Here is a 24,404-nt window from a genome sequence, read left to right as displayed (position 1 = left end):
ACTGTTGCAAAGACAAGCAATAATACCGCTTTCTCTGCTACTCCTACTGAAAGATACATAAGACTATCCCGTTCTGTCAGTTACCCCCACCACTCATGCCAGATCCAGGTATATCCTAGATTCATGAACCGGAATAACAGCAGAAAATACGCTTAAACCAAATGTCACGTCATGTTCCTTTAGAGAAAGAAAGTCTTATACCCCACATTGTAGTGTAAGAGAGATAGGCATACATTTCCATTCATCGTGCGTGCTTTCTTATTTGGCTGGTTTATAGAACGGAATGGAAATGTAATGATGTTGCCTGTTTACAATTTAAAACTGTCAGGTTAGAAGATGAATAAACGAATAGCAAAGAGTAATCAAATTAACTAATTATAATTACATTTTATAAGTTTATTATTTCAGAGGGCCTATCGCGAAACGTGAAAATGACAGAGAAAGATTCCATTTTGCATTGGAGATATTGGAGTGTTGCTATATCAATAAATCTAATCGATCTGATCTGTCAAAAACAAATGTGTAATGTCAAATTTGTTAACCTCCTAAAAGAAAACAAAACAAAAGATTATAGTTTATAGACATGGATAATATTGTTAAGGAATTAGGCATAAGCAATAAGAACATATTCACTACTGCCTCAGCAAATTTGTTCAGCGTTGTCGTGCACAGCAGTTGGCTTAAGAAATGGCTGAAGAACTTAGAAGTAGATAACACAGTGAACGATGTAGATTTCGCATTACAAGCTGGTGAAAGTGTTCCTTATCCCTGGCGGACGATATTCATTAGGGTACGTAACTATTCATAAGTAAAAGTAATGCAAGAAACTACGGAATGAGTAATGATTAACGCCTCTTTCTTTTGTAGGTATTAAATAAAAAGGTGTCCAAGGTACTGCCCCTTCCTCGTTACAAACTACACGAAACCAACCCCGAAACTCCCCTAACTTTCTCCCAGCTACTCCAATATGTCTCACAGAACAATCACAGAAATTTATGGAAGGAGTCATATAAGAAATATTGTCAGAATAATGAGAATTTAAAAGAGAGTGCTATAGTAAACTTACTGGAGCATGACCAACTGCTGTCGGAGGTGCTGCTGCGGCTGTACGGCTGTAACATAATTAGGATAAAGAGCGACGGCTCCGGCAGGATCACAGAGTACAAAGAAATCATTCCTAACAAACATGTCTCCAAATCTTATGAAACCCATGTCAATTTATTAGCAGCTATGTTCATATTAGAGACTGACAATAACTACTATATAATATACAGAGGCCACTACGAAAACCACTTACTAGACTGTTTGAATTTTAGCCCAAATCTTATTGATATGAATTATGGGCGGGGGATGTTCTTAGTGTATCAGCTCCTGAATGTTTTTAAAGCTATGAGCGACCGTGGGCTGAGTCTGGGTACGCTGGCATTGCAAGATATTTATTTGACAGAGAATATGTGGCTACAGATACTGCCAGCTGTTACGAATAACATTCACACTCTGGACGCTTCATTAATCTATGAGGCGAATAGGAAGCAAGTTACCCCGGCTACAAGTCAGGGGAAGTGGGGGGAAGAGTGGGGGAGGAATGAAGTGGTGCAGTTTGAGAAGCTGTGCATGTTGTGGGTGCGGGGCCGGATATCGAACCTGGACTATCTGCTGCACTTGAACACCCTGGCCGGGAGATCGGCCAATGACCCGCAGGCACACTTCATGGTGCCCTGGGTTACGGATTTCTCATCTAGATGTGGTAATTGATTACAGTCATTACTTAGAAGAGCAGGGAAGGAGATAAACACTGTGAAAATGATGGTGATGAAGTCTCTTATGATTTTTTTAGGGTTCCGTACCTCAAAAAGAAAACGGAACCCTTATAGGATCACTCGTGCATCTGTCTGTCCGACCATTCCCCCCCTTTATCTCCGAAACTGGGTATAAAAATTAAAACCTATTAGAAATGTGCAGTCAAGCGTGACTTAACTCTCACTTAACCGTTTTTTTTTTGTATTATCCTTCCCTTCAAATTTAATAAATGGTGGACATCAGCAAGCAGAATTGAGTTCTATAGATGCCTGTCACTAAGTATTGTTTTCATATTTCTTTTTACTATCAATAAAATAAATAACTATAGTTCGTTTTTTTTAGCATTAGAAAGAACTTGAAAGAAGGTAAGCGATCTTGACATGTCTTTTAATTGAAAAACGCTTTTTAAAAATTAGTAACTATTATTTATGAAAGCAGAAGAATATAAATTATCGTATTAGATTCATAATTGTTACATATTTGCCGTAACTTATTTTTAAAATGTGTTTTTCAATTAAAAGACACATCAAGATTGTTTACCTTATTTCTAATTCTAAAAATACGAACTATAGAGGCCCAATTCGACAAAATTATTTATTACGGCGCAAATAAGTAGTTTTTAAATAGGTTTCCGTAGAATACCTCTGACAAATTAGCCATGCAACTGCGGTGAGTGCCAAACCACATGAAGAGACGGTTTCAATTAAAAGACACATCAAGATTGTTTACCTTATTTCTAATGCTAAAAAAAAAAGCTTTGTTGCATGATTATAATATAAGCCTATGCAGTGTCCCACTGCTGGGCAATGCGCGGTTCTGAGCAATCTCCGGTCTAGGCCATCCCACCATCTCCGTCTGGGCCTACCAGATCCTCGCCCGTCCTGCGGCACCCATGCCGTGGTTATTTTGGCCCACCTCTGTGGGTGCATGCGCCAGACATGGCCTAGTCCCATTTCAGTTTGGCGGTCTTAGTTCCAACATCAGTAATGCGCTTTTTTGAGCGCAGCGTAGAGTTACAGATTCGGTTATAATACTAAAAAATACTTAATTTCATGTCCATAGGCAAGAATTGGCGCGACCTCAGCAAGTCAAAGTACAGACTGAACAAAGGTGATCGGCAGCTAGACCTGACATATGACGTCACCTGCGCCGAGCAGACACCGCATCATGTTACAGATGCCCTTTCTGACATCACTTGCTATGTCTACCTGGCCAGAAGGTAAGGAAAATGTCTTTCGGTAAAACAGACTAGGATTAGACATTTTGCGCGTATTCATTGTAATGATCGATTTAGTTTTTTTTTCCTAGCCTGTTTGAGTGCCCCACTGCTGGGCAAAGGCCTCTCCCCTTAATTTCCATGACTCCCGATTTGGTGTTTGCTCCGGCCAGTTATTCAGGAAGTTGTCCAGGTCATCCCGCCATCTCCGTTTGGGCCTACCGCGTCCACGCCCCTCTACCGGCATCCACTTGGTGGCTAAGCTAGCCCACCTCCCTGGATGCTTGCGGTAGACATGACCGGCCCAGTCCCATTTGAGCCTAGCGGTTTTCTCGCCTAATACGTCAGCAATGCGGGTTTTAGAGCGCAGCGTGGTGTTTCTTATGCGATCAGTTAGTTTAACACCTAGAATACTGCGATACGATTTAGTTTATTAATGTATTTTAATTTGAGGTTTTTACTTACTGCATTAATGGGGTTGGCAACTGTCAAAGGTTTGCATAGATGGCGATCATAGCTTGCCCCTTTTTCTATGAGATTTGGCTTAAAGGGCTGGCATCCAGGGTATTAAAAAAAATAAAATTTGACACAATTCTAGGGATTGACAGGGCAAGCTATGATGGCGCCATCTGCTTAAAACTTCCACCGGCCAACCCCATTGCATTGAACAGTGAAAGTCGTATAGCCGGAGCGCTTACGAATTTCATGGTCAATGCGACGTGCACCAGAACCAGGGGCGTATTTATCCTAGGGCCATCCAGGCCATGGCCCGGGCCATGGCGGCATATGCCGCCCCTGGCGAATTGCATTTCGTTTTTCTTCCTTGACTTCTGGGGCGGCGAAACGTATTGGCCCGGGGCGCCAAATTTCAAAATACGCCCCTGACCAGAACAGTGTGATAACTGCATAGGTAACAGTTATTTATTTCACAGAACCCCAAAAGAGATTCTCTGCAAGCATGTCCGCAACAAATGGGTTCCAGCAGAGTATCCAGCATCCATCCAGCGTATGCAGGAGTGGACGCCAGATGAGTGCATACCGGAGTTCTACACTGACCCTGCTGTTTTTCGAAGCATGCATGAGGATTTGCCGGTACTAAGAGGGTTGTTTACTATAAATCAAATTGTTTCTCAGTGGTTATGAAATCAATTTTAAAACTAGTGGCTCTGTGAGCTGTAGACCTCGCGAGCAGAGCTTGAAATAACATGGTGCTAAGAGCTTTAAATACACCGTGTTTTTTTTGATTTCCGTTAATTTCAAGGGTGCATTCCTGAGCTTAAATCAAGTAACTTTCTCAAAGACACCGATGTTCTAATTAAGTCCATTTCGGAGATAATCCATAATTTATTTTTTTACTATAAGGCCTCTACAAGCGTGTACACTTGCCTTAGGGCCGGCTTACATATTGATTAGTGTTTAAAATGAGTTCATACATTTGCTACTAAACTTAAGTACAATCTCGGTCGATTGATGTACGAAATGACATTGATATGTCACAGATTTCAATTGTTTGGTTGAGTTAAATGTAATGCCCGTGTTACAACAACGCTATATGCTACATTTAATTACTTTTTAAACAAAAAAAAAAACAAAAAAGGAAACAAAAAAAAATTTTTTTTTTGATAATTAACTATGCCATTTAGTTCTTATAAACGTACTTAACTATACCCCGAAGTTAACGGAATTCAATAAAAACACGGTGTATAGTAAATTAAAGAAAAACAATACGAAATTTATGTGTAAAAAAATACAAAAAGTTATAATATCCCAGCATACAATTACTGGGGATCGAACCCAGACCCTCTGTGCAAACAGAAAAAGCGAACGTTTACAAACTGAGCCAAATAGTTCTTAGATGGGTTGACGAAATTTAGCTACTCCTTCTCAAATTAAAATTAGTTAAAATTAAATATCTAAATACCGCCTAAACCAGCGATAATTTTTTTCTGCATTTTTTGCTATTAACTCTGTAAACATGTCTCAAAAAGAAAAAAGTCTTATGATATCGATACGACTATTTGTTTAGGCGCCAGGTATCACGACTCCGCCATTTTTAAAAAAATTTAAAAACCGGATTGACAAAAAAAAATTATTTAGTCATAAAATTCGGTCACAAAATTTCACGAGAATCGGTTAAGAATTGCGACCTGTAGAGGAGAACATCCGGACATACGAAAGCAAAATGCCCGAGTCAAAACGTAGACCTTCGCTTCGCTTCGGTCAATTATTAAAAACTCATTAGAAAGAGATCGTAACCCCAATAATAAAAAAAAAATACTGAAAATTATATAGAAAAATCTCTTGTGTTGAAATCAAATGAAATAAAATATGCTGCACTGTTCTATTAGAAAATGATGTAAATTATCATCGTCACACTGTTTAGTGATAATTCATAAGTAATGTAAACCATAAGGTTGTAGGATTATTGCAATAATGCAATAATATACGATCCGCTTAAGGACAATTACCTACCTAAAAATATTCCAAGGCCTGCGAAATGCGACATGCAACGTTCACCCCACTTGTAACATCTGTTGACAGCGTCTATGCACCCCAAACATTTGATACGTACAAATCCTCCTTTATCAAACATATGGCAGAAACTATCTCAACGGTGGAACCGCTCACTAAGCACCATACTGGGCTGGCTGAGATGCAGGACCAGTATCGCCGTTATACGCGCCACCAGCATGTGTATCCGAGGCACACGCCACCGGTTTAAGTCCACTGCCAAGTGGCTTGGGTTCGACGACGGTGCCGCCATTCCACACATCGATTGAAACCCCTTTTGTACCATGAAATTTTCAATGAATATTTGCCGTAGTACCATTATACTTATATTAAAAACTTACGACTAAAATTACCTAAGAGTGTTGCTATTATTGAAGTAATTATTACGATGTAACGGATCATGATTCTTACGAGGGATAAAAAGCTCTTAAAGAGGGTACCTATAATGATGTAATTCATTAAAACCTGGAAACTTTCTAAACTATAAGAAAACATGTTCACTGAGACCATGTTCGCAGGATCTCGGCATACCCTCGTGGGCCACTTGTGCTGAGGACTTCATCACCAAGCATAGAGAAGCCTTGGAGAGCGCACACGTCTCCGAGAACCTTCATCACTGGATCGACATCACCTTTGGGTACAAGTAAGTTATCATCTTAGCCACATAATAAGTAATATTCATACAGAATGGCCACGCTGTATCTCACGTGGTCGCCATTTTGTATTTTTTACTTACTGGCCCGATCGCATTTACAATCGATGCATGGATGACCAAATGATGCTCTTTCTGTTTTTAATATAGTAAATAAGACGTCACTGTAAATGTATAGTCAACCGGGGTATATGCGTCTCTTGTGGTAAATGCGTCTTTTGAAGATATCTTCCAAAAGCAACATATTATGTATGTACATATAACTATTATAGCCGTCTACACTAAAAGTTCAGTGGCCACACTTCTTACAGGGAGGGTTGCAGTAGTTCTAAAATGTTTCATTTAGTAGAAACGTTTAAAAGACGCATTTACCTCAAGCGACGCATTATCCCAGTTGACCTTAGTTAAGTTGTATGAGTCCTTAATGACTAGAGTCGGACCACATGAACTCTGCATGCCATTTGTAATGACAAAGTGTGAAAATGTCATCCTTAGTGTCAAATTTCTATGGAACTATGACGTTTAAAATGACACTTCCTCATTTTGTTATTCTCTAGTCGGTGCATTATTATTTGTTTCTCCATTTTGGAATTCACGGGCCTATATATCCCGGTCTTTTGATAGGCTTGCGTGGGGATATAAATCCAACACGTAGAGGCCCCTTGGAGAGCTTTAATGTCATGTAGAACGCCTGCTGGAACCCGTTCACAGGCGCAACAATAAACACCCATGAACCGGTCGCAGCAGGCATTGGGACTATTGTAGAAAAAGTGAATAGTATACCGGTCTATGGATTGAAGTTTGGGTGGACAATGAAACTGGGCTATTGTAGAGAAGTCCGGACACCTGCCATAACAATGCTAAAACACGTTATCGAGGCAGGTGGTGACTTGCCGCTGACTAGATGGGCCCCTGAAACTGCCGTCGTGAAGACGACCAGGAGCAACATCGGGGTGAGCGGCTCAGGGGTGTCGAGAGGTGTGCGCCGCTTTCTACCCAGTGGCTGGTAACAGCGTCTTATGCATCGTGCCAACTCGCGTCTTATGCATGTTTCACTTCCACCCCTGGAGCATATAGCTCTAGCGACTCCCCTCTGGACGGCCAATGAAGGCAAGCCAGAGCTGAGAGTCCTGCGGGTCTCCTTGGGGTCCACTCCGACCGACGAAGACACGCCGGAGACGGAGACCCTGACCGACTCTCGGGAGCACTCGGGTCCGTGGGGGTCGTTACTCCCCAACAGGTCGCCACAAGCTGCCCTGCGGGCTTAGTATTATTATGTAATACTAACACAATGGGATCTCTGTTATCTTGAATTAAATAAATAATTGAATTGAATTAGCTTAGATGGACTCCATTTGCAGAATAACTTTCTTAATTTTGATTTATTGTGTAGGATGTCCGGCCCAGCATCAGTAAAGGCGAAGAATGTATGGTTGTCGCTGGTGGACGGTCATACAACGTTGCGACGGGGCGCGGGGGTGCAGATACTGTCCGCGCCGCACCCGCCGCGGGCAGCCCGACCTGGGCGACCCTCCCCTCCCGCGTTGCATTGGACCAGTCGTAAGTATTAGCAGGGGTGCGAAACTCCTGACTTTGGCCAAACTCGGCTCCGCTCGGCTCAGCATTGCTCCGAGCAATTATTAGGGTTGACACAACTTGACGTCCCTTTGCGTGCACGACCACAGATAAGAATGAATTTAGACAACCCTAAATAGCCGAAAGGGATAGTGCCATATATTAGAAAGGGACAGCATGATTCGACCCTGAACTGCTGTCGAACTTCGGTTTTGTAGGAAGTTTCCTTTCTGTACGGCAGTACTCTTATTTATTCTGTGGTATTCGCAAAGATTCATTGATTGGGGATCATTCATAATTACGTCACACGAGTTACAAGATTTTTTAATCCTTCCCCCTCCTCACATTTGACAAACTCTTCCCGCCGGGTGTGACGTCACATATTTGGCAATTTTAATTTCAACTAAATCGGCAATTTGAATAGGGAATATTTCGCAAAACTCTGCATAGAGGGCGTCACTAGCATACTCACAGGGCCTACCGCGAAAAACGAAAATCGAAAATTCGGTTTCTGCGTCTCTATCACTCTTGCTTATTCGATCGATAGAGAGGCAGATAACGAAATTTCGTTATCTGCCTCTCTTTCGCGGTAGGCCACCTGTAAACAAACTGCCTTGATGCATCAATGTAATAGTGAAAACTTGTCAAAAACTGTTTAAGGCCTAGTATGCATAAGTTGCTCTATGGTTTACTGGGTGCACTAGTGCTGCACTCTGGCGGCAGAACATTGCGGTAATACTCCCTATTAGGCTTTATTATTTTAATGATTGGAAATTATTTTTCTTAGACACATCGTACACAATCCTAGACCTAGATCTTAAAACATCAACGACATTTTCAGAATGTTAATTGTATTTAGCCCCGCCCGGTAGCGTTACAAAATTCAAAAGTTATTTCCAAAATCCAGGAAAATCCATAAAGCCTGACAGCTCAGACGAAGGGTCTGATGATGAAGAAGAGTCCCAACACCTGCCCCAGCACGTGTCTCGCCTGAGCGTGCCCGCGCGGGTCCGGAGACACAAGAGCACGAGCCGGGCGCGCTCACACAGCAAGGGCGAGGAACATTCCAGTAGCATCGACAGGTACCTTCCAATCCTCATTATGACATCTAAAGAATCTAGGTTCATACTTGGACACCACATACTAGATAACGCAGCAAAAGCAGCGAGTAACATTCCAGTAGTATTGACAAGTATCTTCAAAACAATATGAAGTAATCTTTAGAATTAACGTGTTATTGTTTGAGACCTTTACGGCCTTTACCTCAGATGAGTAGGCCATAAGGCAAGATTTGGTGAAAATTGCTATAATACAGCTAACATCTTCAAATCATCATTATACAAACACAGGGTCATAATTTCTCGAATCGCTTTCTTTGCGGAAAGAAAACAGTATGTGTCGCTTTGCCCCAGATATGTATGCCATAAGACATTATACATTGCAAATAACTATAATAACGCAAGCTATATCCACTTCAGTACAAACACAGCCAGGGAACACTACCCGACAAATAGACTCAATTTACAATTCGTGCGCACGGTTAATGTTAATTTTAACCACACTTATTTTTATTCTAGGTCCGCACATTCCAAGCACTACAGGGTCCAAAGATCAGAGTTAGGCAAAGGCGTCATCTACCTCCCCAAAGAATTCAACCCGGTCGCGTCCATACAAGCGTTAGAGGCCCTCGACAACTTCAGAACCAACGCCTTCTTCTCAAAAGCAGAAGAGAAAGAGCGTCATAAAAATGTCAACACTTTAAACTTGGTCCCTGTTGATAGAAGTGAAACGGTTAGCACCTCCAAAGATGACGATACAGCGTTCACGAATCACATGTTCTTGTATGATCAGGGTTATATAAAGAAGTTTAACGATGGACACTTGGACGTCTTGAAGGAAAGAAAGAACAGGAGTTTTAACACTCGCTACACCACCGATGCGACAGTTTACAAGCAGTTTGTGACGGAAAGCAGAAGACAGGACATGCTAGTCTTAGGCTGTCTCATAGTCGAGATATTCATGCATGTCCATATGAGACCTTTGAGGACGAATAGCGGGAATTTTATAGAGCGCTATAATAGCTGCAGAACCGTGCTGAAGCATAATTTTGGCGCGTTGCCAAAGTGCGTTAGCTATGTGGCCTCGTTGCTTCTAAACATCTCACCACCAAGCTTGAGCTTCAAGAACGTATTTAGCGCGAAGAAAGACGAACCCTTAAAGAAGATCATAGTGACAGACAAAGGTTTACCCCCACCGACGCCATCTCAACTGCTGCAACCACTCTTATCACAACATTTAATCCCTTTCCCACCATCCTTCAACACCCTCTATAAGCTCCTAAGCACTCTTCACGAATACGAACTGGCGGCCAACGACTTAAACATCCTGTACATGTACGACTGTGACGGCATACAGTGCGAGACATATCAGAACGTCGACAAAACTAAGATGTATTTCAGCCAAAGGATAGCCGAAGGGAAAGTCCAGGCGTGCGCGACGCATTTAGACGTGCTACTTAACCAAGTGACTTGTAACAATCAGTTTGATGTCCTGGATATCTTCTTGACACACTACATAGAGTTGCTTCAGAATAAGGATACTTCAGTGCTCGCGGCGTGGTATCTATTCGACACGATGAGCAAAGCTCTAGGTCCGGCACAGACGAGAAGAAAACTCCTCAAACATATATTGAATCTTTACGAGGACGATGAGTTTGTCGTTGATAAGCCAGACCAACACAAACTGACCGACTCCGACCCAGTTTCCTCATCAGGACTGGCCAGTAAACAGAAGTTTGTCAAGCTGTACCATCATATATTCCTGCTCCAACTCATGGTCAGACTAGGCCTGCAATGTTTCCTGGACAACTTCACTCAGCATCTAGTAGAAGCCGTAGGGGGTTACAAAGATGTTACCACGGAAGTCGGCTCTCCAGGACATTTATGTCATCATCGATCCATGGCTAATAAAAAACCTAGGTATTCCGACGATAACCTGAAAAGCGCACTTTCGAATACGGACATATTCTCTCCGGACACTTCATACGGTTCAGAACACGTTATGACTCCTAGCGTTGATAAGATGGAGATGAATGATTCTAAAGAGAAAGACGCTGATAACAGAAGTGAGAATGATTTGTTCCACTTTGAAACAGATAAGGAAAGATTACCTAGTCGCAGCAGCAGGAGTAAATCTCCTGCAGATTCCATGGATTCATATACTTTGAACGTTAACCATGACGGTAATCTGCACACACCGTCACCCTCAGCAGAAGTATTCTCAAAGGACTTCAGTCCGTCCACTAGTCGACCTCAAAAAGAACTTAATGTCTTAATAACTAAAGACGAAACTCCAACGCAAGAGACACCAACCAGAGGGCCAATGTCGCCGACAATAGACATCCCTAAGAAGATGTTCACAAGTTACTTACACTTCGCTGATGATGATAAGGGAAATGATGCTCACAGCAGGATAAAGAGTTTAGATTTGAATAGACAAGACGCGTCACCGAAAAGCATAGGCGAGGATTCTCAGGAAGATGAACAGAATATGTGTAAGATATCAGATATGAGTTCAGAGAGCTTGATCTGGTTGGCTCATAGATTAGGTCCAGTGCTGACTTGTAGGTACATAACTCGGAACTTGTTGAAGATGTTGACGCTCTGCTATATCGGGAAGGACAACTTGGCGCCTTGGGAGGGGGATGGTCAGGACGAGTTCGACGAGATCTCGATAGCGAACAGCAAGGTGGTGGGGGACAGGAACGCTGCGAAGGTGATAAAGTGCCTCACTACCATTGTTGGTGAGTATACCAGACTATTCTAAACCATTGAAACTTATATAAATTAGTTTTAGCTTTGAAAAAAAAAACGGGTAATGAAGCATTCCCACGATACAGTAATATTTTCGGCATCTTAAGATATAAATTAAAATGAAACTAGTGTCTCTGTGACTTCTCTGTGAGCTGTAGATCTTGTGAAACACTATGGCTCCGACATTTTGAAAAAAAAAACCCAAGAACTGAAATGAAAAAAATATGTAGGGTAATTCGCCAGTAAATGGCCGGTTTTGGCCCGAAACTAAAAATGAATTCTATTCACCTCACATACAAGACATCCTCCAGACTGAGCATAGTAGTTCTACCCCCTCTGCCACAAATACGGTGGTTTTACTCCATTTTCGAGTCGAAAGTGTCTTTGTGTGACGTCCGTGTCTTTGAACAGACCAATCACAGCACGGGACCTCGCTCACCTCGTCCCCCGCACCCCCTTATTTTTGGAGATTTATTTTTGATTTTATGATTCACCTTTATAGGTTTCAATAACTGGCTAGCTTTCAATAACTGGCCACCTTATACTAAAATGAATTCTATTTATACGTGAATAGAATTCATTTTTACTTTCGGGCGGCCAGTTACTAAAAGTGGCCAGTTACTGGCGTATTACCCTATACCCACCCAAAAAACTTTCACGAGTATCGATTGAAAAATGCTTGTAGAGGAGAACAGTTAGACTTACGATTTGCTTAAGCTCAAGCTGAGCAAATCGTACGTCTGACTGTTTTCGTGCGTCGCGCTCGCTCGGTCAATAAAGAAATAAATACTGGGCATTTTGGGGCAAAAAACAGGAGCGGTTACTGTCGTAAGGTGCTATTCCACCTGTGCAATTTCTTGGTCCAATGTGTATTTTGCGTCTTACATTTTGCTTATTGAGAGAGTGAGAAGCAATGCACATTGCTCGACAATCCTATACACTTTTTATGTGCGTTTCTAACTAAAATATTCTTTCAGCTATGTACGGCGAGCAGCTAATCATCTTCCAATACCTGCCCCACATGGGGGAGCTCATAGCTTCATGCCGAAGAAGACTGTCCGCGCCGCTAGAGGGCGGTGCTGTCGCCTGCCTACAACTTGTCAAGTACTTGGTGCCTTACATGTGTGACGCTAAGGTCATGGAACAATTACAAGTGAGTGGATTTATAAACAAATCTATTATTGTGTGTATTTTCATAGCTTTATGTCGACGACTGTTCGCCTCGCTAGAGGGCGCTGTAGCCTGTCTACAACTTGTCAAGTACTTGGTGCCTTACATGTGCGACGCTAAGGTCATGGAACAATTACAAGTGAGTGGATTTATAAACAAATCTATTATTGTGTGTATTTTCATAGCTTTATGTCGACGACTGTTCGCCTCGCTAGAGGGCGCTGTAGCCTGTCTACAACTTGTCAAGTACTTGGTGCCTTACATGTGCGACGCTAAGGTCATGGAACAATTACAAGTGAGTGGATTTATAAACAAATCTATTATTGTGTGTATTTTCATAGCTTTATGTCGACGACTGTTCGCCTCGCTAGAGGGCGCTGTCGCCTGTCTACAACTTGTCAAGTACTTGGTGCCTTACATGTGTGACGCTAAGGTCATGGAGCAGTTGCAGGTAAGTCAATATATCAACACATCTATAGTTGTGTGTACTAAGTTCATAGCTACATGTCGATGGCTGTTCGCGCCGCTAGAGGGCGCTGTAACCTGTCTACAACTTGTCAAGTACTTGGTGCCTTATATGTGTGACGCTAAGGTCATGGAGTAGTTGCAGGTAAGTCAATATATCAACTCGTCTATAGTTGTGTGTACTAAGTTCATAGCTTCATGTCGATGACTGTCCGCGCCCCTAGAGGGCGGTGCTATCGCCTGCCTACAACTTGTCAAGTACGGTGCCTTACATGTGTGACGCTAAGGTCATGGAGTAGTTGCAGGTAAGTCAATATATCAACTCGTCTATAGTTGTGTGTACCAAGTTCATAGCTTCATGTCGATGACTGTTCGCGCCGCTAGAGGGCTCTGTAGCCTGTCTACCACATGGCGTTCGAACGGTTAAAAAATTGTCCAAGTGCAAGTTGGACTTGTGTGCCAAGGATTTCGTACACAATACTTACATTTTTTTATAAAGTATTGTATTCATACTTACGTTTGTCTATCTTATAGGTTTATAGAACTGTTATTCTTTTAGCTCAACAGTGGGCGAAAGGTTAGATGGCTTAGATTCGCCGTTACTTAGGTATGTCAGTGTACACCGATTTACGTCGTGTAATCCAACTTCAAACAAAAAAAACAACGGGTTGCACTCCGTGAGTACCGGCAGAAGTGAAAACTCAATGACATTGTATTGTAACAGTTTTTCGATCAGGTCACGTGTCCGTCTTACGAATTTTCAACCTGTCGAATCTGTCGGTCACGTGACCTGTCGCGAGTTTAACATTTTTTCCCCATCACAAAAAGTGCACAGCGCCGCTAAAGAAGTTTTTACTTAAAAAAAAAGAGCGGATCTCGGGTAAAAACAAGTGACCACACGACAGATGTAAGCAGGTTTTCTAAGGGACCGTCGCGCGTAAGCAAATGTGTTCGAGATTTTGAATTTCAAACGAGAATTACGAGGACTACCGGGTCTAAAAGATACCTTCCTTATACTGCGCTTATGTAGGGCGTTATTTCAGGACACGTTCCTGAAGATGATCCTGCAGCCGGCGCTGCGGCTGGCGGCCACGGTGCGCGCGGCGTGGCCGGGCGGCGCGGGCGCGCGGCGGGCCGTGGCGCGCAAGCTGCTGGACGCGCTGCGCGCGCTCGCGCTGCGCGTCGGGCCCGAGATGACGCGCAAACATCTCTGCGTGCCCGCGCTGCAGAGGTAACCCGACACGACAAGCATTTTATGGTTAAAAAAACCGAATCGGACTCGGGCACGAGGAGTTCCGTACCATTACGCAAAAAACGGTAAAAAAATCACGTTTGTTGTATTTGTATTGTATTGTTTTTAGTATTTGTTGTTATAGCGGCAACAGAAATAAGTAAGTAGTGAAAATTTCAACCGTCTAGCACCGAACCGTCGGTTCATGTGACGGACAGACAGACAGCGGAGTCTTAATAATAGGGTCCCGTTTTTACCCTTTGGGTACGGAACCATAAAAATAAATACAAAAAGATAAGAAACTCTGCAAAAGAGGGTGAACCATATGTAGATCTAAATGTTCCACCCGACATTTCAAAAATATTTTTTTTAAGGCGTATCCCATTGGTTATGCTTGCACACGACATAAAAAAGTCGAGTACTTAATTTTCCTTTAAATACTATTTTTAAGTGTGATTAATCCTGGATATAAGCCAGTGTGGTAACCGCCTAACACGGCTATCTATATCAGCTTATATTTATTTCAGGTTTTTCTTAGCTTTCGACAAGGCGACGGGCAAGTTGGACAACTGGCCGAAACAGGACGAGTCCACTGCTGAAAAGGTACGCTACTCACAACACAATCCCGACTAATATTATAAATGCGATAGTCACTCTATCTGTTTATGTGTTACCTCTTCTCGCTTAAACCGGTGAACCGATTTAGATGGGGATAGTTTGAATCCCGGGAAAGGACATAAGATTTTTATACCGTAAAATAATCCCTTAAGTGGGTGAAAAGGGGGGAGGAATTTACTATACAAGAAGGATATTGAAGTACCAGAAGCTTGTATTATATTTTGGTACAAAAATATTGTGTCATCTCGTTACTATACCAAAATATTACTTTGCTAATCCGCGAAAAGATAACGTGCTAGTCAACAAGTGCTAACCCGTTATCAATTACATATAAAAAATACGCAAGTAAGTAATATAACGGTATTACAGTAACGGTATTATTTTTTCGCGGATTAGCAAAGTAATATTTTGGTACAATTAGTAATACGGATTTCCGCAAAGTAACGCCTGATTCTATTCATCATTTTGTAACTTAAAATCCGACTATCGGCGCGATTCGGGAAATGATTTAGAGATTCACTTGATATGAAATAGTAAAGATCGTTCCACAGTAAAAGGTACCTTATGGCGGCTGGCGCTTACGCTATTATTATTCAGCAGGGGCAATGGTACCTTTTGCCGTGGAGCGTCACATATCTTTACTATTTCATATCTAGTGAATCTCTAATTCATTTCCCGAATCGCGCCGTATGTCTTTGATTTTCATTTATAACATTTCCCGAAACTTAATAAGTATAATTTGTTTAAGACGGAAACCGAAGCGCCCGAAGGCAAAGAGGGGTTCCTGGAGATCTGCCGCGACGGCACCACGGCCGAGTGGACCGTCCGCGACGGCCGGGTGCTCCGCGCCGACCTGCCCGACCTGGCCTGCACTCCCCCCAACCTGGCCGACCGACCCCCCGACGTGAGTAAGATGTAGATACCGATCGCAACGGCCGTGTTGACCCATATACTTAAGAGCCCATCAACGTGCACGCTAGCGCCACTGCTAAATAATCGTGATTATTTAAATTTAACGACAGGTATTTAAAAAAGGGGGCCGCTACGCTGTTGTGTATTTAAGTACCTTTTGAATACATCAAACTAGTTTTTATGTTGCTGGATTCGTCAATCTATGCGTCCAAAGTTAAAACGGCCGTTTTATACCTTTTATAAATAGGTACTTGTCGTAGCGCTTAGCGTAGTCGTTAGCAGTGGCGCTAGTGCGCACGTTGATGGGCTCTTAACCTAGGGTGACTTCTGTAGTAACTGGCCACTACATAGTAATTGGCCACTCTTAACGATAAGGCTTCAATTGGCTTGTTTCTTTCTGATTGGTTAGGAGCGTCCAATTACTATGTAGTGGCTAATAACTATAGCAGTCACCCTAGAAGTGTATTTAAACTGCTAAAGATTTGAGTTGTGCAATAAAGAGAGTTGTATTACCTGTATTTAAACTGTGTGAAGTGTGCAATAATAGCACATTACGATACAAGTGCGATAAATAGGAAATCAACAACGAGTGGAGTATTTTAGATCGACACGAGTTGCGAATTACCTGTTCGCACATGTATCTTACAACGTTTTACAGTACATATTGGTCCTTTAAATTTCTGACATAGTCACGTAATGTGCCAATTATCGCACTAGTGCGGTAAAGTAGCACCATATGTACTGTGGGTGGAATTGATATGATAGTATTGTATTGTAATATCTAATATTCTGTCTCAGGCCCAAGAAGAACTCCTAATAGTGTTCAATGAAGAGTTGGCGTACCAGGCGTACAGCACGTTCGCACGGTTCATAGGAGCCGAGACCATCGAGCGGTGTCTGAAGAACAGCGACACCATCCGAGCGCTCTGCAGGAAGTACGAGCGGAGTGCTTCGCTCACAGTCAGGTAACAATGTTATCACCATTACAAGTTTGGTAAGGTTGAAGAACTCCTAATAGTGTTCAACGAAGAGTTGGCGTACCAGGCGTACAGCACGTTCGCACGGTTCATAGGAGCCGAGACCATCGAGCGGTGTCTGAAGAACAGCGACACCATCCGAGCGCTCTGCAGGAAGTACGAGCGAAGTGCTTCGCTCTCAGTCAGGTAACAATGTTATCATCATTACATGTTTGGTAAGGATGAAGAACTCCTTTTAGTGTTCAACGAAGAGTTGGCATACCAGGCGTACAGCACGTTCGCACGGTTCATAGGAGCCGAGACCATCGAGCGGTGTCTGAAGAACAGCGACACCATCCGAGCGCTCTGCAGGAAGTACGAGCGGAGTTCTTCGCTCACAGTCAGGTAAAAATGATGTCATCATTACAAGTTTGGTAAGGATGAAGAACTCCTTATAGTGTTCAACGAAGAGTTGGCGTACCAGGCGAACAGCACGTTCGCACGGTTCATAGGAGCCGAGACCATCGAGCGGTGTCTGAAGAACAGCGACACCATCCGAGCGCTCTGCAGGAAGTACGAGCGAAGTGCTTCGCTCACAGTCAGGTAACAATGTTATCACCATTACAAGTTTGGTAAGGATGAAGAACTCCTAATAGTGTTCAACGAAGAGTTGGCGTACCAGGCGTACAGCACATTCGCACGGTTCATAGGAGCCGAGACCATCGAGCGGTGTCTGAAGAACAGCGACACCATCCGAGCGCTCTGCAGGAAGTACGAGCGAAGTGCTTCGCTCTCAGTCAGGTAACAATGTTATCATCATTACATGTTTGGTAAGGATGAAGAACTCCTTTTAGTGTTCAACGAAGAGTTGGCATACCAGGCGTACAGCACGTTCGCACGGTTCATAGGAGCCGAGACCATCGAGCGGTGTCTGAAGAACAGCGACACCATCCGAGCGCTCTGCAGGAAGTACGAGCGAAGTGCTTCGCTCTCAGTCAGGTAACAATGTTATCATCATTACATGTTTGGTAAGGATGAAGAACTCCTTTTAGTGTTCAACGAAGAGTTGGCATACCAGGCGTACAGCACGTTCGCACGGTTCATAGGAGCCGAGACCATCGAGCGGTGTCTGAAGAACAGCGACACCATCCGAGCGCTCTGCAGGAAGTACGAGCGGAGTTCTTCGCTCACAGTCAGGTAAAAATGATGTCATCATTACAAGTTTGGTAAGGATGAAGAACTCCTTATAGTGTTCAACGAAGAGTTGGCTTACCAGGCGTACAGCACGTTCGCACGGTTCATAGGAGCCGAGACCATCGAGCGGTGTCTGAAGAACAGCGACACCATCCGAGCGCTCTGCAGGAAGTACGAGCGAAGTGCTTCGCTCACAGTCAGGTAACAATGTTATCATCATTACCGATTCATATAGATAATTCATAATTCGTATATACTTTCATATTTTAATGTTTGAATGTTTAGGTTTACATTATTCAATTAACGAAACTAAGTCTACAATATTAGTAAATACAATTGTATCTAATGTAACAATACGAGACTGTTTGTTTCTGAAATAAATTAAATAAAAATAATAGTTATATACGATACAAGTGCGAATAACTATTCACACGTGTATCGTACGTTTTACAGTGCATACATATGGCCTTTTAAATATTTGACGTAGCTACGTAATGTGCTTATTATAGCACAGTGTGTCGTAATAGAGCACCATATGTGGCATATGTACTGTAAAAGTCCTTACTACTAAACTATTTCAGCTCCCCACTCCGCGGCCGCGTCCAGGCCTCGTTCAGCGACGAGCCGATCAGCCGCAAGATTGACATTCCCCCGCGACCCGAGATCGAGCACATGTCTAGTTCCAATAGCTTTGGCTCGAATGTCACTCTAGTAGGCAACAGGTATTTATTTATAGATCGTGTCATTCACGAAGACGCGTGCCTTGAATCGTATTTTCTTGTTAATAAAGGTTAGATTTGACAAATCTGCGCGTCATCGTGAATGACACGAACTGTATATAATAAAATAAGTTTTTTGGCAAATATTTAATTTTTGGTACAAACTTTTATCGCTGACTGTACTTTTCTTTCCACAGCCAACTAATACTCATTAAAAAAAACTAACAACCCCAAACACAATTAGGTTGCGTTGTTTTATCACAGAGTTCCTACGGCCACCTCCTGTCTCTATCATCAGATCAGCTCGATGGTACCATCATATTCATTGTCACTCGACTTAGATATGTAAGCAAATTTTCAGCTTTATCGGAAACCGGGAAGTGGGTCTAATTTAACTTGCAAGATTTGACCCGTACAAATAGTTACATACATACATTGCAAATTAAATAATAGCTTGTAATATAAGCATAGAAAGAGCATCAACTCCACTTGCTCACTAAAAAGCCATTTATTTATTTTACTCGAATAAAAATCCATTAATGCAACTATTTGGAACAGGATCGACGTCGCGGCCGTCGATGACGTCAGAGCGCAGTCGTCGCAGCACGACGTCGTCGCCTACAAGATGGACAACGGCGTCAAGACTAACAGGTCGGTTCATGTTCATCATTTCATCATCACCAACCTCTACAGGGTGAAGTTTTTAGCGGGTTGTTGAGGGTAATACCATATACCGTGATGCTACACTTCCTTGGAGATATTCCAACTTTTAATTAGAAGAAAAATAATTAAAAGAAAAAGAAAGGGTTGATAACGCGTATGCGTCACTTCTGGAGTTGGTAGGCTGCGATGACCGCATGTATGACAAGTGCTTTGTATGACGTGCATGGTATTAAAAAAAAAAAAAATATCCATATTGTCCGCAGGCATCTCCGTGGCGACTGGCTGATATACTGGGAGCACGAAATCGGGCGTCCAGACAAAGAGTCCCGATTCAACCTGAAGCAAATAAAGTTGCAGACATTCGCCGGCCACACGCACTCCGTCAAGTCCATACACTGTCTGGATAACGAGCATAGCTTCATGAGTGGCAGTAAGGATAAGACTGTGCGGCTGTGGTCTCTCAGGAACCAGGTTAGTTACAGGCACAGAGCAGGTATAGTTGCAGACATTCGCCGGCCATACACACTCCGTCAAGTCCATACACTGTCTGGATAACGAGCACAGCTTCATGAGCGGGAGTAAGGATAAGACTGTGCGGCTGTGGTCTCTCAGGAACCAGGTTAGTTACAGGCACAGAGCAGGTATAGTTGCAGACATTCGCCGGCCATACACACTCCGTCAAGTCCATACACTGTCTGGATAACGAGCACAGCTTCATGAGCGGGAGTAAGGATAAGACTGTGCGGCTGTGGTCTCTCAGGAACCAGGTTAGTTACAGGCACAGAGCAGGTATAGTTGCAGACATTCGCCGGCCACACACACTCCGTCAAGTCCATACACTGTCTGGATAACGAGCACAGCTTTATGAGTGGCAGTAAATATAAGACTGTGCGGCTGTGGTCTCTCAGGAACCAGGTTAGTTACAGACACTGAGCAGGTATAGTTGCAGACATTCGCCGGCCACACACACTCCGTCAAGTCCATACACTGTCTGGATAACGAGCACAGCTTTATGAGTGGCAGTAAATATAAGACTGTGCGGCTGTGGTCTCTCAGGAACCAGGTTAGTTACAGACACGGAGCAGGTATAGTTGCAGACATTCGCCGGCCACACACACTCCGTCAAGTCCATACCCTGTCTGGATAACGAGCACAGCTTCATGAGTGGCAGTAAGGATAAGACTGTGCGGCTGTGGTCTCTCAGGAACCAGGTTATATAGTTACAGACAGAGAGAAGGTATAGTTGCAGACATTCGCCGGCCACACACACACACTCCGTCAAGTCTATGCACTGACTGGATAACGAGCATAGTAAAAAAGTTATTTGTGGAAAAATATAATTGGGTGTTTTTTTTTCTTAGTTTACGTAAATCGCGCGATGTAAAGCAATATAATATTTAAATATTCACTCACTTACTGAGAAGCGAAAATAGTCGAAACAGTTGCTCTTATATTTTGAAATTTGTTTTAAAAAGTGATGCATCTCTTTCTTTCGTGCTCATGCATGCTTAACACCTTGGTGGGCACTAGACGCCTATACGCGTAATCCCATTGTGCTTTCTATTGTGTCTGGCGTAGTGTCCAGCATAGTGTTACGTAAAATGGATTTAATTTTTTACTCTTTTTCAGGGCGACGGCAACGCCACGAGCCAATGCAACTGGACGTACACGGGCCACAAAAAGGGCGTGTTATCCCTCACGTTCCTCGAGTCCCTCCGCCTGGCCGTCTCGACCGACAGCGTCGTCCACATCTGGGACCCTTTCATGGAGAACGTCGTGTCCCAGTTGGACAGTATTAAATCGCCCGTGAGCATAGTGCGGACGTTCCCGGGGCCCTCTCCTGTGATCATAGCGGCTACTACGGATGCGACGCTCAAAGTCATCGATGCTAGAGCTTGTAACTACACCAGCGAGCTGAAGGTGAGAAAGATTCACTCTCACTAGTATATAATCTTTTAGTTTCAGACTATATGCAACATTCATTCATTCTACATTCAATTTCTCCATCCATCATTCTTTCAATTATTCTTCCAAAAATTCATTAATTCATTCACCCATCATTCATTCGTTCATTCAATCATTCGTAGTAATTTGACGTTTATGGTCTCGTTTTCACAATCTCTTGCGTAATTGACGCGGAGTTTAGATGGACTCTACTTATTAAACTATGTTTTTATATGTCAGTTACTAAAATAACAGATAAATTGGACAAATGTAGGCAATCGAGCCGTTGAGTATCTAGGTTATAACAAGGTCCAATTAACGTCCACATCTGGGACCCTTTCATGGAGAACGTCGTGTCCCAGTTGGACAGTATTAAATCGCCCGTGAGCATAGTGCGGACGTTCCCGGGGCCCTCTCCTGTGATCATAGCGGCTACTACGGATGCGACGCTCAAAGTCATCGATGCCAGAGCTTGTAACTACACCAGCGAGTTGAAGGTGAGAAAGATTCACTCTCACTAGTATACACCGTGTTTTGTGTATGATATTTTAGATTATACGCAACATTAATTCATTCTACTTTCATTTATTTCTCCATCCATCATTAATTGACTCATTCTTCCAAAAAATCATTCATTTATTCACCCATTAATCATTCGTTCATTCAATCATTCGTAGTACGAAACTTAAAATGTGATTTACCTGACAATTTCTTAAAAAATATCTACACAAATTGTATCATTGGAAATAATCGTAGGTTTTGTATGATACAATTTGTGTGGGTATTTTTTAAGAAATTGTCAAGTAAATCACATTTTAAGTTTTGTCCCTATACACCCCAGCTATCCTTATTCACCCCGGTTGACGGTATACTAAAATGTCCACACCATTGAACAATGAACACTATGGTCTCACAGTGGTCTGCCTTGTTCCAGTTACCGGCGACGGCGAGCACGTTCGTGCGCTGCCTGTGCGTGCACGCGTCGTGGGTGGCGTGCGGGCTGGCGTCCGGGCACGTGGTGGTGCTGGACGCGCGCGCCGGCACGCCCCGGGCACACTGGCGTGCTCACGACGGGGAGGTATGTACGTCTCTGCTACAGCGCCGGCCAGCACGTTCGTGCGCTGCCTGTGCGTGCACGCTACGTGGGTGGCGTGCGGGCTGGCGTCCGGGCACGTGGTGGTGCTGGACGCGCGCGCCGGCACGCCGCGGGCACACTGGCGTGCTCACGACGGGGAGGTATGTACGTCTCTGCTACAGCGCCGGCCAGCACGTTCGTGCGCTGCCTGTGCGTGCACGCGTCGTGGGTGGCGTGCGGGCTGGCGTCCGGGCACGTGGTGGTGCTGGACGCGCGCGCCGGCACGCCGCGGGCACACTGGCGTGCTCACGACGGGGAGGTATGTACGTCTGTACTACAGCGCCAGCCAGCACGTTCGTGCGCTGCCTATGCGTGCATACAGTACCGGCCAAAAATATATCACCTTCAGGTTTTTACGGCAACCTATATAGGGTTCCGTAGTCATGCAATCGATACTTTTTACACGACTGCCCATCTATTAAAACATTCCTAAGTATGTGTTGTATTCTATAAACCGTTTAAAACAATTAAAATTGCAGGTATTACGTCTGGCGGCCGTTGACAACAACAGACTGCTGACGTCGGGGCTGGACCAAGTCACTGCGCTATGGAAGGTCGACGACGGCGAACTCATCGCGCACCTCAAGTGAGTTTACACCTTGTTGTCTACAGCACAAGGTTCATAATGCAACAGACTGCCACGTCGGGACTGGACCAAGTCACCGCGCTGTGGAAGGTCGACGACGGAGAACTCATCGCGCACCTCAAGTGAGTTTACACCTTGTTGTCTACAGCACAAGGTTCATAATGCAACAGACTGCCACGTCGGGACTGGACCAAGTCACCGCGCTGTGGAAGGTCGACGACGGAGAACTCATCGCGCACCTCAAGTGAGTTTACACCTTGTTGTCTACAGCACAAGGTTCATAATGCAACAGACTGCCACGTCGGGACTGGACCAAGTCACCGCGCTGTGGAAGGTTGACGACGGAGAACTCATCGCGCACCTCAAGTGAGTTTACACCTTGTTGTCTACAGCACAAGGTTCATAATGCAGGTATTACGACTGGCGGCCGTTGACAGCAACAGACTGCTGACGTCGGGGCTGGACCAAGTAACCGCGCTGTGGAAGGTCGACGACGGAGAGCTCATCGCGCACCTCAAGTGAGTTTACACCTTGTTGTCTACAGCACAAGGTTCATAATGAAACAGACTGTCACGTCGGGGCTGGACCAAGTAACCGCGCTGTGGAAGGTCGACGACGGAGAGCTCATCGCGCACCTCAAGTGAGTTTACACCTTGTTGTCTACAGCACAAGGTACATAATGCAACAGACTGCTGTTTATTGCAATAAGTTAATGATATATTGAACATTTTCCTCCAGAGGGACCACGGAACCTGTCCACTGCCTATCCGTGTTCTACAACGAGCTGATCTCCGGCACCACCAACAACCGCATCGGCGTGCACACCTCGCTCGACCAGGACGCCAGCTTCTCCAGCACCAAACTCCGCTCCGACACCTTCCGGGGGGTGCTCACTTGTATGTCTGTCTTACCGCTTAACAGGCTCCTTCTACTAGGCAGCGATAATGGTACCATAAGTCTACTGTGCTGATAGTGTACCACGTAATATCACCATTTCATCATCAGTGGCCTTCGATTCTATTACAGACTGTACAAGCTGTGTCAGGTAGGGAGACAACGTTTTTCGTGGCTGTGTAAGCCAATACGGGAGCGGCAAACACGACCACAGGCCTGGCAGGTGTAATGTGCCCGTGGCAAGCAGGTGTCGGGCTGATGACGCTTGGCTCGCATACTTGCGAGTGCCTTAAACCAAGCGTCGTCGTGAAATTTACGCCCTTCAAATACCAGTTTGCGCCACTTGACTCT

At 43.9% G+C, this 24,404-nt stretch overlaps 1 protein-coding gene across 1 annotated transcript; it reads left to right on the top strand.

Annotated features, from left to right (window-relative positions):
- The first annotated feature begins 474 nt into the window (after nucleotides 1-474).
- Nucleotides 475-24,129, top strand: LOC134791254 (WD repeat-containing protein 81). The gene is made up of 22 exons (XM_063762236.1): nucleotides 475-790; nucleotides 868-1,747; nucleotides 2,863-3,019; nucleotides 3,949-4,108; nucleotides 6,046-6,170; nucleotides 7,573-7,739; nucleotides 8,662-8,836; nucleotides 9,332-11,556; nucleotides 12,544-12,701; nucleotides 13,170-13,187; nucleotides 14,245-14,432; nucleotides 14,960-15,035; nucleotides 15,799-15,954; nucleotides 16,761-16,910; nucleotides 18,622-18,632; nucleotides 18,694-18,834; nucleotides 19,390-19,482; nucleotides 19,758-19,965; nucleotides 21,124-21,414; nucleotides 22,373-22,516; nucleotides 23,053-23,159; nucleotides 23,898-24,129. The coding sequence occupies exons 1-22, from the start codon at nucleotides 584-586 to the stop codon at nucleotides 24,127-24,129; spliced, it is 6,069 nt and encodes a 2,022-aa protein (XP_063618306.1). The 5' UTR covers nucleotides 475-583.
- The last annotated feature ends 275 nt before the right edge of the window (nucleotides 24,130-24,404 follow it).

The sequence above is a fragment of the Cydia splendana genome, chromosome 6 (genome assembly GCF_910591565.1).
Source record: "Cydia splendana chromosome 6, ilCydSple1.2, whole genome shotgun sequence".
NCBI classification, from domain to species: Eukaryota; Metazoa; Arthropoda; class Insecta; order Lepidoptera; family Tortricidae; genus Cydia; species Cydia splendana.
The sequence above is the reverse complement of the archived record's forward strand: the minus strand, read 5'-3'. Positions and strand labels throughout refer to the sequence as shown.